Below are 16,113 nucleotides of genomic sequence, written 5' to 3'. Positions count from 1 at the left end.
TTCATGATAAGGCTGTAGCGGCTGAGGCTGCGTGACCTTCACGTGACCTTTCGCCGATTTCATCGATAGAAGGCAGTCAAGGACGCGTAAACCAAAAGCTGGTCGGGGTCACCACCGCCACCTGGTGGTGACTCGTGGGAACGGGGTTACGCGGACGCATCGTCTCGCCTCGCTGCCCGCGCATCGTATGAAACCAACAAATGAATGAACATGGGCTTCAGCTAATTAGTTTCAATGTTTGCATCATGAGACGGATGGATAGAGGAATTTATATAAAAAACGATAGATGTACCTTGAAGGTGATGACGTAATCGCGCGTCACCTGATATAATATTATGTTATCCACGAGAAATATACCTTAAGTTAAGTCACAGTTTAATTATAAAAAATAAAACCGTCGCTCTTGTACATGTGGTATGTGACCCATCATCACAAGTTTGACTCATATAAAAACTACGTCATCTGTAAGTGATGAAATCTAAACCAACTATTAGTCCTGGCCGTTATGATCTAAGCATTTACAACACCATTACAACAATTAAGAGTGGGACAAAAAGTATCATTTCGTGCGCGCGCTCGCGTGCCAGCAAACGACATCTTATTCTATGAACGCTTATAGAAAACAGTTTTGTACCATTCAAATTCTGTTTTCATTTTATAACACTTGTAAGAAATAACATACACGCTATACTCGTGTTTCGAGATATGCGATTGCGGTGCAAGGGAAAGTAATGGACCCCGCTGGTCCGGTGGTTAATGACCCGGCCTGCTGCGTCAGGTTGTGCAGGTTCAGTTTACATTGATGGAAAAGTATTATAACTATCGAGTATTATTTTTATATGATGTAGATCCATTAATGAAATTAATTTTTAAATATTTTATTACTTATCTAGTTAAGTTACAAAGCAACATTTATTCATTCATTATATCAAGTTAGCATAGCAACAATTTTAATTACTTAACAAGTTTTAAAAACAACAAAAAATATCTTAATTTATGCCAAAAAATTTAATCTACGAACTCGAAAAGACGATACGTAACCACTTACTTAGCAACAACAACCATTCTGAATCAAGTATTATATCACGTATTAAAATATACTCTCTTTACTATTATACTGTTTCCAATTACCATTTGTTACCTATTTCTCCATACCTACAAGAAACACTCCATGAGTCAGCCAATAAATACGTGTCAAACTAGATTCCTTATCTGCATTAATAAATAAATCATATCGAGCCTCATCCATCTATAAATATTAACAATCCGAGCGCTATAATCTGACTAGCTAGAATCGAAAACTAGTTTCACTTATGGCAGAGGAAAACCCAAGTGTAACACATGTTCTATATAGCGCAGTTCCATGCTAAATATGCTTTTAAAATATATCAAACCATATTGAAACGGTCAAAACTGGACAATTTTTTCAATAAAACCAACCAGAAGGTTCTAGCTTACAAAATATACAAATCAAAAAATACAGTGAATTCCGAATCTCCTTTTTTGAAGTCGGTTGAAAAATAGGTCGTTCAAGTAGTGATCTCATCAAGCCACATGCGTCAATTAGTCAACAATTGTTATAAATTTCGTCGGCTCTCCGAGATTATCTTGATATATTATAATATTATGATGTAAGCGCACTTTTTATACTGTATTGTCCTCGAGAATCTCATATTGACAAAAATTATAGGTATACTAGCGTTTCGGCCCGGCTTCGCCCGTGGGCCGTGGTACCTACATGTTTACGTTTTTTTTTCATAAAAACTATCCTATCTCTCAAGTTGGATCGAACTGCACATGGTGTGCGAATTTTATTATAATCGGTTAAGTGGTTTAGGAGTCCATTGAGGACAAACATTGTGACACGAGATTTATATATTATAGGTATATTTTTGATAACTCACTATTAAGACGTCTTTCTAATTAATTGACGTTAACTAAACAATGCCAAAATAATGATTGCAATTTGTTTAACTACAAATTATATACTTCGGAAAAATCCTATCCTTGGTTCGCCCAAATCTTTCGATTGTCCCTTTGGAGGCTTATTAATAGATGCCCTCCCACGTGCACTGTCTATTACAGAAGAAGTTATATTAGGACTGCCGTAAATAAATTATTATTAAGGAAAGAAAAAAACATATTTGAGTGCATTTTGTTTTTGTTATTTCTTTCCAAGGTAGTGGAAATTTGGTGAGCCAAATAATTGTATTTTATTCTTGTTCTATAAATGAAAACATGCATTTCTTCATTATCATAATAAAACCGTAAATAGGTAAAAACATAGATAGCGTGTCTTTACGTGGAACTGTTATAGGTATATTGAACGGTGTCGTTGCGATTTGGCCTACATAATAATGCTCAACCTTGCAACGCCTGCAAGATATCGATACAAGACTTCTATTGATATTCTTATTGAGAATTTATCAATATTCATGTAAAATACTAGCATTGTGCTGATTTTTCTTTGCTATCTGCTTGATAATCGGTTTCAAAAATTGTGTGAGAGATAGACAAATTTGGAAGAATTTTTCTAAGGAGTTAGGTTATCTTAATCAGTTTACAGATTAAACAGACATAGAATAGACAATTTTATCGTCCTTTATCATAACTTTCCCTCCTCAACAAGACAATATTCAAACAACGAATTCAGAATATCAAACGAACAACCTACATCAACTGTCCCAAGGTGTCCCGATCGAAAACTTAACTGGATCAAGGTGAACCATAATTCCAACCGCCATATATATTACACACATTGACTCATTTCAAGAGAATCCGATAAAGTTAATTATTAAAGTTAAGCATGCGTTATATTTAAAAATAAATTCGCTTATCGAAAACGTCATTATTCAGTCATTCCGGAACTATTCCGATGAATCATGTGTTTTAACATTTATATGAACAAGAATGTATCGAGTGTGCATAGAGAAATGGCGTAATTCTATTCAAGTTTTGGATTTGGTTATAAATGTTTGTAAACTAGAACAATCGACTTAAACGCGGAGGCTTTCCTTTTTATAATTCACATGAGTCAGAACTAAATGTTTTCTTAGAAATTTAATCAGAAAAAGCGAAATAACTACGTGAGGTTCAATATTCAACAGATTCAAAGATCAAAGAGTAGCAGATTCTGCCATAAGTTAGCAACAACAAGCTTATGGTCTGATTTGATCTGTCAAGAATATATAGTAGAACTATATATGTAGTTATAAGCATTCTAACAGCCACAATACAATATCAATTATATGTTATATTGAAACGTGTTAGGACTACGGTGACATAAGGCAGCAAAGATTGCGTAAGTGCGATGTATTTAGCACTTTGATACTGAGAGGACGTTTTGCCTCATCAACAATTATCATCACATAATGTTTCAATATTACCCAATATGTAGATAGTATTGTATCCTATCAATTAGATTGGATCTCAAATGATGATATAATTAATTTGGAATATACTATAATTCCGAGACCGATCTTGTACATAATGTCTCACGCTATTAATATCATTTACGTGGAAATCTACACAGATGAATATTTTACTGAAGACAAAATTTCCAATTGCCCCTATTAAGTGGAACTTAGAACAGGTTTGCTGGTTGCGAATTCTATTGACGTCACAACGACATAGTCTTTGACGCCAAGTCATAAAAACCTGACGTCCACAATATTAACAGAGCCTCTTTAGGTTAAGTGTCAGCGTTGACAATCGGTCGTCATAACACGAAACGATTACACAATAAATAATAAAAGTTTAATAGTAAAACTACAGAGGACAGTTAACGTATTAAAAGTTTAAACAACGTTCGATGGCCTTATCGAGTTAATTACAGGACGTCCTAATGCCATATAAAGCTGATTGAAAGTAACGACTAATGAAAGGAAATTTAAGTGATTGATTTAATAAATTGAAGCCAGATTAGTTGTAGACTCAAAGAGTCTGTTAACAAAGTGTATCTATTCTCGTTTACGTTTACAGATAAATAATAAGATGAAAATATAGCAAGTACAAATATTACGGACAAATAGCTGACGAAATTCTATGAATACAATCAGAAGGCCCAACAATAGCTACCATATCTTGTAAACATAAAATTTCATAGCGATCCACATTCAAACACCCGCATAATATTGCATAGTCTGTAGATTACAGACCAATATTCTGCAAACGCGATTCTCGAGTGTCAAAACGTTACACAATCATAACAAGCGTGTACTTATCAAAATATTCATATGCATGTAAATCGTATCGTGTGCGACAGGGGACATAGTTGCACGTCCACCGTCACGTAACACGCCAGAGGACTTACGGTGTCGGATATCATAACTGGCAACGTCATACGATGATATCTATCAATCGTTGTGAATGATACACGGAATACTCACAAATATTGTGAATGAATCGTCTTGGGCTGTGGTTTTGGGATTCGTTGGACAATTCGAAGTAGGGAATGAGGGCGAATGAATATTTATCAAAACAAAGACGAAACTTAATAGGCAATAAAACATAACCAACCGGTATTTTCTTTTCAAATTACGAAATGTCGTCACAGTTCCCATAGCTATATTTAAAGAAATGGGATTGATGAAATTGAAAAATATTGTTATAACCAATAGAATATGTTGTATGATAGAAGATTAATCTTAGATCGATGTCCAAGAGAAACTTTTGAACATTTTTATCTGAAACGCATTCAAATAACTCAAGTAAAAATTATACTGAATAAATCGCTTTTTGAATCAGTCATTTTGTTTCGTTTAATTAAAAAAATATGAAAGTGTTTAAAATTAGCATTTAAATTAATACTCTAGTGAGCGAACCTTGTACACTCACATTGGCACCACATGCTTCATAAATATGTAAGATTTTTAGTGCACGCCATCTGGTACATTATAAGATAAACACAACTTCTTAGTTTCGATTTCATGTTCATTTTCGTAAACTTGTGAAAACTATTTATCTCATCGTTTAAAATTTTCAATGCGCACACTCATTTGATTTCTTTAATTCAAGTAATGGAAAACCTTATATAATATCTGACTTGAAATTGACCTAAAACAAGGTAGTTAGTGAGCATTCTTACTTTCAACGATTTTCTTAGAACTTTTCCCTAATAAATTTACTGTTCTTCAACAATATCTTTATCCTACAATAAATTATCTTTAACGTTTCATACGATTCCGTTACACGACAAAAATTGAAACATTATTTCCAAATGAAATGTTGAGTTTCTTAAAATTCACGTGCGACAAAAAGCGGAATAAATAATACCACGACACACGCCGAAGAAAGTTATAAATACAGTGTATCGCAGCTGAGCGGTGAAATGTGTATGCACTTATAAATTCGGGGGATATAAATGAATCAACCACTTGCACTTTATAACATTTTGAACAATTGCGTGAAAATTGCTTATGCGTACGATCTTAAGGATATGCAGATTTAAAGCTTTTATATGACTCAATTCAAGAACTAGTGGGTTAAAGACTTTCTGCCTAAATGAAAGTAAGCACGATTCTTTTGCGCTATACACGTAGCAAGGAGCAGCAGGACCTGCTTGCCGGAGGCTTCATAGTTCTTTTAAATATTCCAAGGTTAAGTCCAACCAAACCATTCCTACGACTACTTTACTATTTTAGGTTCGCATGGTCATTATTCTTCAACATTCCCAAACTTTTCTAATAATAACCCATTAACTAGAATTATTTCCTTCACGTCTATGAAACAACAACAACGGTCTCGTGCTCTCGCATTTGTCAACTTTATAGCATCATTAGCAGCGATTGGCGACCATTATGAACGCGTAACAAATCGCAAACAGAGCTAGTACGTAATAAAAATATGACCGTTGGAGTTGAAACATGATAAGCCGAGTTGGATGTGATTAGCATCTGGTTAGTAGCTGCTCGTGACTCATGACTCGATACACTTGTACAATGTGGGAATTCTGATTAATAGAGTCCGTTGATTACGTTGTTTCAAATTTTGTTGGACATGTGCTTACTGGAACTATGAACAATCGTGAGGTATTCAGGATTAAATCAAATTATTTTTTCTTCTATTCAACTGAAAGACGATGCCGTTCCTACGCCTGACGTACCGGGGGAGAAGAAATTTCAAATATACTCGGTACCATCGGTCTAGACTAGACTAGGTTTCCCTTACAAGTTATTTCATTAGCTCTTAAGAAGCTTAGAGCCCAGGTTTTTTTAAAAGATAAACTATGTATTTATATGTTGATGCTGGGAGTGATAACAAATTATAAAGAACAAATTTTACATCTTCGTTATTTTTATTGTTTTTGAGAACTATACTTAATGGACGGTAGTTCATCTAATCTATTGTATTAGCTACGTATAAGCCGATAGTTTTACACGTAGATAACACGTCATTACGATATGGCTAATACCTTCAATTAAGATAGAAAATGTACTATTAAGCGTGACATTACATTTTAACACTAATTTTTCGCAACAAGTATAAAACATTAATGCTAAATATATTTAAATTACACCCGAGCCACTTTCATCTTTCATTGTTGAGTGCATGACCGGAAAATTTCGAGAATCAAGAAGTGGACTATCGAATGAATAGATCTCCATTTGAACACGTACATCCACTCGGTTCGATTTGACAAAAACGAGTAATATGCCATTTCAGTTTTTGCTATCGATTGTCGTCATTGTCTTCTCGAGAGCCTTTTTGTTGGAAACAGGTTTTATTTTTATTCAAATCGTGCAATTTATGTTGATTATTCCGTAGATTTCTGATAAATTAATTAAAATTACATTAACCATAAAAGCGTGCCTTTCCAATGAAGCCGCATTAAAGTAGATTGAAGGAAAGTGCATGAATAGAATTATAGTAAATGTCAATAAGTGTTTACTATACTCTACGAGTACGTTCATTTAGCTGATTATTGCTTTTGCATTGCATGTCAGTCATACGGCGATTGATAATAATAACTCTTGGCATATCCCGTTATCCAATGCATATAATCAACCAGAGTCGTAGAACCTTGCAGCAAATATATATTTGGCCGGTGAATATCGATGAAGACTTAAATAAGTAAATGGTTTGAAAAATTGGTAATTTTATCAAAAATGTTTGTGAAATATGATAAACGTACACACCTAAATCCGGTTTCTAATCATTAAAACATTCAACAGATACAAAATTGAATAAAGATGAAAATAATTCGTCGTTATTCGTTTGAAGATTGAAAGTTTTATGTATAATATACAGAAATAAAATTTATCCGAACGGCCAAAAACTAGTTTGGTAACGTTACACCTGTTTATCCATTCACTGATGCTGGTGCTTATTTAAAAACCGCTAGACGACTCAATACTTTCTACAAGCCGACGGTAGAAGTACTCTCAGCGGAGTTATATAACGCTTAAGAAGGTCAAGGATATTTTGTAACGAAACTAATTGGAATTGCAAAGAAATCACAAATGCGGCCATCGATAGACGGAAAATAGTACCGGCGTGTTTTCACGAAGACAGAGGTGTATAGTATATGGTGATTAAAAAGTGGACGTCCTCAATGCAGAGGCCGTATGAGGGTAAATTAACTTTTGGTATCAACGCGGCGACATTGGTTTAGCGGGTCAATGCCACGTGATAAGTACGAAAGGAAAACAATTTCACAAATACTCCAGGCGAAAACCATAAACACCACGCGGTGAATATCAATCGACAAAATGGTTCTGAGATTCAATTGACGTAGCAACAGCGACGACGGACATTTGAATATTAGCATTATTGATTTATGGGTCGACACAAATGGCGAGAACACTTGAATTTGTCACGTTGGTTATATAACATGGCGACTTCCATAATGAAGGTTGAATCTCAGACGTTTCGTTATTAATGAAAATTATCTGAGGGAACTTCTCGATGTGTGTTGTACACAATGGCATACGCTTATACAACGTCACCATTATTTTATGTGACGAATGATGCTGTGAGAAATAGAACCGCGATACAAAGACATGTCTGGAGATTGTTCTTTTGTTAAGGAATCCCTAATAGAAATAAATTGCAGAACTCCTCACATTGATTTACTTTTTAGTGATACATATTTAATCAATTAACTATAAGATATACTATAGTGATGGAAAGAAAACCTAATAAATCATAAACATAACTCTAGCAATATGAACATTTTGGCAACAATAACGCGGTCGGTGCTTCGAGCCTTGATCTTGATGGATCCGGCTAAAATAAACTTCTTACGTGTGTTTAAACTGCCGTTTACATTAAATAGATTAATTTCTATAACACACATCATAGTAATATAAATGGTATAGTATCGAATAAATTACCCCTGTGTACGTGTTATGCAACCATACGATTCTGAGAATCCACATTTTAAAGTAGCCTTAATTTTCTTAAAAATTGCCTATTAATTATATTAAACAATACTGCATACTGCTTTTAATCGCAGTGTTTGTCTGTGAATATCGATTCAACGAATTATAAACGCCCTTTGTTTTGAAGACGTCGCATCTTTTCCCGCCAGTCCAACATCCCTGAAAAGAAAAAGTAATTCACACATTCCGAAAGCCAACCGTACCTTCTTATACAGCTTGATCCATGTCAGGTCACCCTTCGAGTCGGTGTACTGGAGGCCGAAGAACCAGACCTCCCGCAGGCCGATGGTCTTCACCACCTGGTCGAAGAGCTGTTTGCCGGTCGTCGTCTGCTGGATCGCGAACTCCAGCTCCGCGTCCATCGTCGTCACCCGGACGTTCATCTGTAAATGTTGCATGTTATATTTCTGCTACCATTTTATTGTCCAGTTCTATCTACTTTTGGAGCGTGTTCATCCAGGGTAAGGGATATACTAATTGATGGTGTAGGGTGAAATTCAAATCGAGCATTGAACAAAGAGCATTCTATTAGCACATTTGTTTTTTATAAGAACAAGTAGGTAATGATCCAGGAATTATATGACATACAAATGTGTTGCATAAAATAAAGATGTGTAAAATGTGTGATGTGTGTGAAATACAATAGAGCATCTACACAACATGTGTGTGGAAAACAATTGTTCCTATTCATGTAATGGCTGTTTGTGACGTGTGTTAGTTAAAAACCTATCATTTAATCTATTACAACTTCTCAATTGGATGTCATGCGGGATTGAAATAAAACAGGAACAAAATAATAAACAAGACGAAGGAACTATTTTCTTTGAAGAATATATAAAAAAAATTCGATGTTTTATGATTTAAGAAAATGAAAGTATAAACTTGAAAATAGTTGTTATCGTTACAAGTTTCAGCCTTGATAGCTGCAGAGGAACCTTATGCAAAGTAGGAAATAAATATTTTACAAATTTGCTTTATTCAACTCTCATTATATTACAGCACGTACTTTTGATCAATACTTTTACGTTCAGTGTAACTTGTATTAGTGTTGTATTAGTGGAAGACTGACTCCATTCATTATTATTGCATAGACAAGGCAATTAACCTTTTTACAAGATATTGTCTTAGTAGGGTACGTTTTTTTTATCCTTTCACTCTCATTCATACATATCTTGATGGAAACTTCGTAAGCAACATCCAGAAACATGTAACAGGAAAACGGATTTCAGTTTGAAAATCATAGATAACTATAGGCTCATAAATACTTAATTATACGAGGTACGTTAAATACTTCAGCAATAGCATAGACTAATAAAGAAGTCAACATATAAGAGGCTATAAATATAAATGGGCATTCTTCTCTTTGCAAGAAATATGTGCTATTATTCATAAGATGTTTTTCTTGGTATCGTCGCTTTGTAGCTAAGCGATATCAATCTACTGAATTTATTCGCATGTACAATTTATCTCAGGATTAATGATTATCTTTCAACATCAGCCGTGTTTTAGTATAGAAATTATTACTAGGAATACTATAACTGATCATAGCATGCTTTTAGATACCACTGATGCGCAACCGGCTAAACGACGTCATATCGATGTACACCATGAATTTTCTATTTGTATAATTTTGCAAAGGCAAAACTATATTCCCAAGGGACTACTAAGATCTGATAATAAATTTAAAGAAGTTACCGCATGCATTCGCTTTAAACCCCAAATAAAAAAAGTTTCTTCTATATACAAAGTTTGCCCTCTTAACCTTAATAAATAACATTGTAATGAACTCTAAGCTTTAACTTACAAAATATTTATTTTCATCATTCAAATCAGTATTTGTTCACTGAACTGAAAGGGTTATTAATATCTTTTAATTTCCTACTATAGCGAACAAACATACTTCCGAGTCAGTGATATAAACCTATTAAAAGAACTAAACGAGACGCAAGTGAACTGAACTTAGACGATAGTATATAAATAGTATTATCCGACTATATTTAAAAGTTGAGATCGCGCCAAGCGGATGTGATCTTCCGGAGGCGATTGTGTCATCGTTTACAATTATATTGTGTTTTGATGTTACTAGTGCATTCGCTTTTCGTACTATATGATCGGATACATCAATTTCTGTTAGGACATCTTACCATCTCTTTATGTAATATTCTGGAGTCACAATGTTTGTTACCACACACCGCCTAATGTGTGTAGGTAATGTGGGTAGATCTGAGAATCGGCCAACATCTATTTTTCATACCCCTAAGTGATAAGAGTAAGGCAGAACAAAGTTTGCCGGAACAGCTAGTCTTAGTCTAAAATTTGCTCGTTTAATCTCCCGACTGTATAAACTTAAGAAATATCAGAGAATCAACAACAGCGCCCAGCTACAATCGATACATTATCTTATCAAGTATTTGGTAATTGCTTGCACGCATTTCTAGACGTATAATGTAATCGTTCACCTTGGTACACGCCGCTGATAAGCGCCAGTACATTTCATAGCAATGGATCTGAAACTATGTTCTGCTGAAAGCGAACTCTACTACTAAATAAAGATAAATTCGATGTAAGATATTCATAGACAGTTGAATCTATCAAAATTATTAGCAGTTTAGTTTTGATAAAAACAATATTTTATTATTAAGCACTAATTCCGAATTTGGTCATAAATTCCAATCTAATTGCCTCATCAAGATAGCGTTCAAATCAAAATAAAATTCTAACATAAATCGATCTAAACTTGGCCATATATTTTATGTATAAATAATTGAGTATCGTCCTAAACATTCGTTTAGCTATTTATATGATCATAAATTCACTCACAATAGTTTAGATATGATCTGTGGGCTGGCAACAATGCATCAGTCCATTCATCGAATACATTTCGAGGTCGACTCAGCCTTGATTCCTCTTGTTATTTTCTGCATAACTCAGTACCCGCATCTACTTATCATGTAGATTGAGTTCTTGCCGTTTGTTAACATCCATTTGGAAATTATTTTTCTAATTAGACTATATTACGAATATTATACTACATATATAATACAGAATCAATCTATATTTACGACTGCGACTACTATAAGTAGTGACTGATAAGGCTTAATTTTTCTGTACCACTTTGTAAAACTTTCGATATATTTTACGATTAAGAACTAAAGAAGGAAGCTACATTCAACGATATTTTTACGTCTTTCAACATGCTATTATGAGTATCAGTCGAAAGAGATAAATTGTTCACTACACTATTAGAAAAGAATAAAGAATTTGTAACACTATGTACAGATACAGTCGATAATATCATTGCATTTGTTTAGATAAGAGATAAATGAGGACACTGACATGACAATGTTTCATAATAGGATGGAACAAATATGTGAAAGAAAACAGATAAGTTATTGGAAAGATGGAACATCAAACGCACTTGTAAAATAATTGAGAACAAAACCCATTAAAGGTACTTTATAAAAATATACTTATTCATTTATTATACAAAATTCTTAAAGGACTTAAATGTAGTATAGCCATACAATAACTAAAATCAATCAATAATTGTCATAAATACAAAATATGTTTTCAATGGAAGGTTTTCAAGAAAATAAAATTGACGTCAACAGTTCCAACAAAGGACACAGGTGACAGACTGATATATTATTGAATGAAAAACATCATACTTCACTGCCATCAAAAAAGGCAGCGCTCATAACATCGTCAATGAAAACAATATTTAAACTGCCTCATAATCCAGGAGAATTAAGACTCACACTTTCGGCAATCCATTAATTAGATTTACAGGCGATACAATAATACAGACTACAAATCATATTCAACAGAAGAAACTATACGACGTCACGTTACACCGTACACGCGATGATTCAGTAGTTGGAATCGAGAACGCCTCGAGATAACGCCAATCTAGCGTTATCGGTGTAAACGGCGGATGTTTATGCAAGCCCAGCAATTTGCCTTTACATGCTGAATGTTTAACAGCAATTGTTCCACGAGTACATAGTGACCGGGTCGAGGTGGCGCAATTTATTCGTGATTCCCATCAACATTACCTTACCGATTTGACATTAGGGTGCAAGGTTGATGATGACATCTTCTAGTGAAAATGAAAGTTGATTTTACTCGTAAATATAAGTATGAGAGTTGGTTGTTTGTAAAATTAAATTTGTTTTAAGCAAAATGTAAACGTTACAAATAGAATGATAAATACTTTGTCATTGTTAATGTGATAAAACGTATAAAATATATGCTCAATATGAAGTAATGAAAAAGCAGACATGACTAAGCAAGGAAAATTACAGACCTAAGGATGTACGTACAAGAGGAAATATTAAACGTTATTTATAATAATTTGACTTTTACATAACTCACGAGTCGTGTCAAGGGATTTTGTGGAGGTCAAGAATGTTCAGAATGTACCAGAAAAAGAACTTTAATGTGACGTTATTGAAATATCGAAGACCTTGCTGAAAACAGCAGAGGCGGAAGGAAAACGAAAAAGCGATCGACACAGACATCGAGGTCTGCATCAATCGATTTTCGAATTCTAGTGAAAGACCTTGGTTCTTGTATATCCTACTTTTACATGGACATTGCAGAGGTTATAAATAGCATAACTAGAAGCAAACACACATGTTTGAGTGCATCTCAGCCTCGGCAAACATTAAAGATACGATGACATCACCGTGCTTGCTTTATGGCGATAAGATCCTATATTTGTAACGCGTTTTGCTATAACGCGCCTGAATTATGGGTGTTACAATATTGGAAGTACTAGTTGAAACACTTGAGATATATTTGAGAATAATAAGTACGTGTATGGAGTTAAATTTATTTTTTTCCTATGTGCTGCTCTATCCAAAGTTGATAACATAGTTCGATAATTTTTTTTCATAAAACCTATTAGCTCACTGATCGGTTGACAAATTGTCAAAGATAAGGACTTAGGCCCTCAACAAGCCCTCCACGTTTTAATTGTAGGATTACATTTATTTTATTAAATGAGGCATTATATACGGTTGTAATTAACCTTCATCGCTACCATAACCACAATATAATAAGGCATTGCGCAATTGTCACCGAGTCTTATTATAGAGTTAAATAACAAGGAAACAAGTAAAAGCTGAGAATACGAACACAATGCTATTGGTTATCAAAAAAATGGCGACATGAGCAAATACAGATGACGTAATATTTTAGTTACAGCACGTATTTAGCGGAAAATACCTTGGCAACCGTTTGATATGTGGAAAATCTGAAAATGTTATTTATTCAATTGCAATTATGGTACTATGTATCGTATTGAATGTGTCAGTAGGCATGTGTACAATCATTGTACAATTTTATTAAAAATGTTTTTATTTTTAGTTGATTTTTAGTTGATGCTTTTAAGATGACATATTCTGATCTCTATCGATATAATTTTTGACTCTAATCTATCGAATACAAACGATTATCAGAATATCGCGAAATCTTCAGATAAGCAATCGAACCATCACCATTAAGGACTCTTACATAATACTGCCACGATTCGGCACAATATTATCAACAATAAACTGGCGACCCTGAATACTGTGTGCCGATTCTCCACGGCCATTGTGTGGACCACAAGCAATGACTCTTGTATAGGAAACGAGAAACGGTATTGGTACTTTTATTGACTTTATTATTGCCCTGTTAGCCTAATAGAGTTAATAGTGAGCAAGTCTTGGAGATCATGTGCAGTGGCTCTACCGAAATTGTATCGTCAGCTGTCCTCGTCAGAAGCCCCTTGACCACCGAGCGGCCCAATGAGACCGCGACACAATAGATTTTCTATTGTGTCTGTGATTCCGGGGGCTGAGGGATTAATTAAATATATATCTGTTAGGAGGAATCAAGAAGATTTTGAATGTTTTCTTTCGCTATATTTATATTTGGCTTAACTTAAATATGTCTATTAAACGTTATAAATGCAAATACGTAATAAGATTTATACATATAAATACGTATTATTAATTTATTATTAAGCATTTCCTAAATAAACGTGTAATGATAATTTAAAATTAACTATACAAAACCCTTTAGGAACCAGTTGTATATTATATAATTACTTTATATGGTATTTATTGAAATAAAAGGTAGATAATACATTTTCCTGTCCAGAAATGAATCATTATTTTATTTATTAAACAATCATACAACTATTTAACTACATGTTTTTAGCGATTTCTTAAACGTGTCCTACAGAAACAATGCAAATATCATTTATTACATTTCTTGGTATTATTCTCCCAACAATAAAATGATCACATAGATGTGTTTTCTCTGTTGTTAATTATCTATACTTATATTATAAAGCTGAAGAGTTAGTTAGTTTGTTTTGAAGTTTGAACGCGCTAATCTCAGGAACTACTGGTCCGATTTGAAAATTCTTTCAGTGTTTGAATTTTGATAGCCCATTTATTGAGGAAGGATATATATATATCATCACTCTAAGACCGACAGGAGCGGAGCACTGCGGATAAAACCGCGAGGCAAAGCTAGTGATTTTATGTTCGTCAACATCCAAGACCAAACTTTAAAACTAACTCCACAAAAAACCACGGAAATAAATACAACAAAAATCATTATAAGGGGTGGGATTCAAAATGCCGGGACAGGTGCAAAAAGAGGCAGATGGTGACGCCACGTGGTTACCGTGTATCGGGAACAAGGGTAAAAGGTGCATGCACATTAACTTATTGCATTAGAAATAAAAGCCCAAGGAAGTCAAAAATGTACAGGAGTATAAATGCTATGGGAATATTATAGGAATTGAATGGATGCGCAACTCTATAGATGGGGATGTTTATTTTGATTTGATCAGTATTTCGAGTTAAAACGTTTTATGAACGATGATAATTATAATGTCATTACAGATATCAATACAATTTTAACTGAACCAGATTTTAGCAGCATAAAACTTTAATGTAATACCATTCTTAGGATATTAGGAATTTGATATCATCCGCTCCAGTTGCAATTATGGAACATTTCAATTGAAAGCTTTGATAAAAACTTCAACTCTTTTAAGTATATAATTCCGTCTCCATTCCCATGATGTGTATGAAATTACGGGCCGTTTATAATAATTCTCTGACAATTCACAGGTGAGAACTGTTGCCTTACATCATCCTCTACAAAAACTAACAATGACGTAAATATACATACCTACGTTAAAGTCTTTCGTATTTTTTATTACCGCCGTTCATGTATTGAACATAAAATTTACTTAAATACGCAATATATTAAATTTAATTAATAATTATAGGTAGGTACGTGTATATGAAGGTATATTTTTTGCCTAACTCATAATTTGAATGTGTGATCAATGGTTAATATTATGCATAAATTTTGAACTTGTCATTGAATAGGTAAATAGGTAGAACTAACGAAATTATTTGTCTTAATAGCGGAAACCCACTATTGGATATTGGACTCAAAAATTACGAAGACAACAAATCACAAACAATATTCCTAAATTCATACAACAGAAGTTAAAATGCACAAATAATGGTAATAATAGACTCAACTGCAGGTCCAAACTATCAACAAGATAGAAACCATTTTTACAAATATTATAATTAACAAAAAAATCTACATACAAAAATTATAAAAGTTACGATATTATGCTGCAGATATAAATGTAAAAGTACGACATGAATAAAGAAATGCCTCAGAAATTTACTAACGAAATAAATTTTATTCA

At 33.8% G+C, this 16,113-nt stretch overlaps 1 protein-coding gene across 1 annotated transcript in view; it reads right to left on the bottom strand.

The window, feature by feature from the left end:
• Moe (moesin) overlaps positions 1-16,113 on the bottom strand; it is a 34,096-nt gene that overhangs the window by 15,822 nt on the left and 2,161 nt on the right. Inside the window, exon 2 of the mRNA XM_090106440.1 lies at positions 8,585-8,764. Within this exon, the coding sequence (XP_089962566.1) occupies positions 8,585-8,764 (180 nt within the window). The remainder of the gene's footprint in view (positions 1-8,584; positions 8,765-16,113) is intronic.

Source organism: Colias eurytheme, chromosome 10 (assembly GCF_061535395.1).
Source record: "Colias eurytheme isolate Ceu_HAF_F1 chromosome 10, ilColEury1 Martin Lab GWU primary, whole genome shotgun sequence".
In the NCBI taxonomy this organism is placed as follows: Eukaryota; Metazoa; Arthropoda; class Insecta; order Lepidoptera; family Pieridae; genus Colias; species Colias eurytheme.
This window is presented reverse-complemented; position numbering and strand designations above follow the sequence as displayed.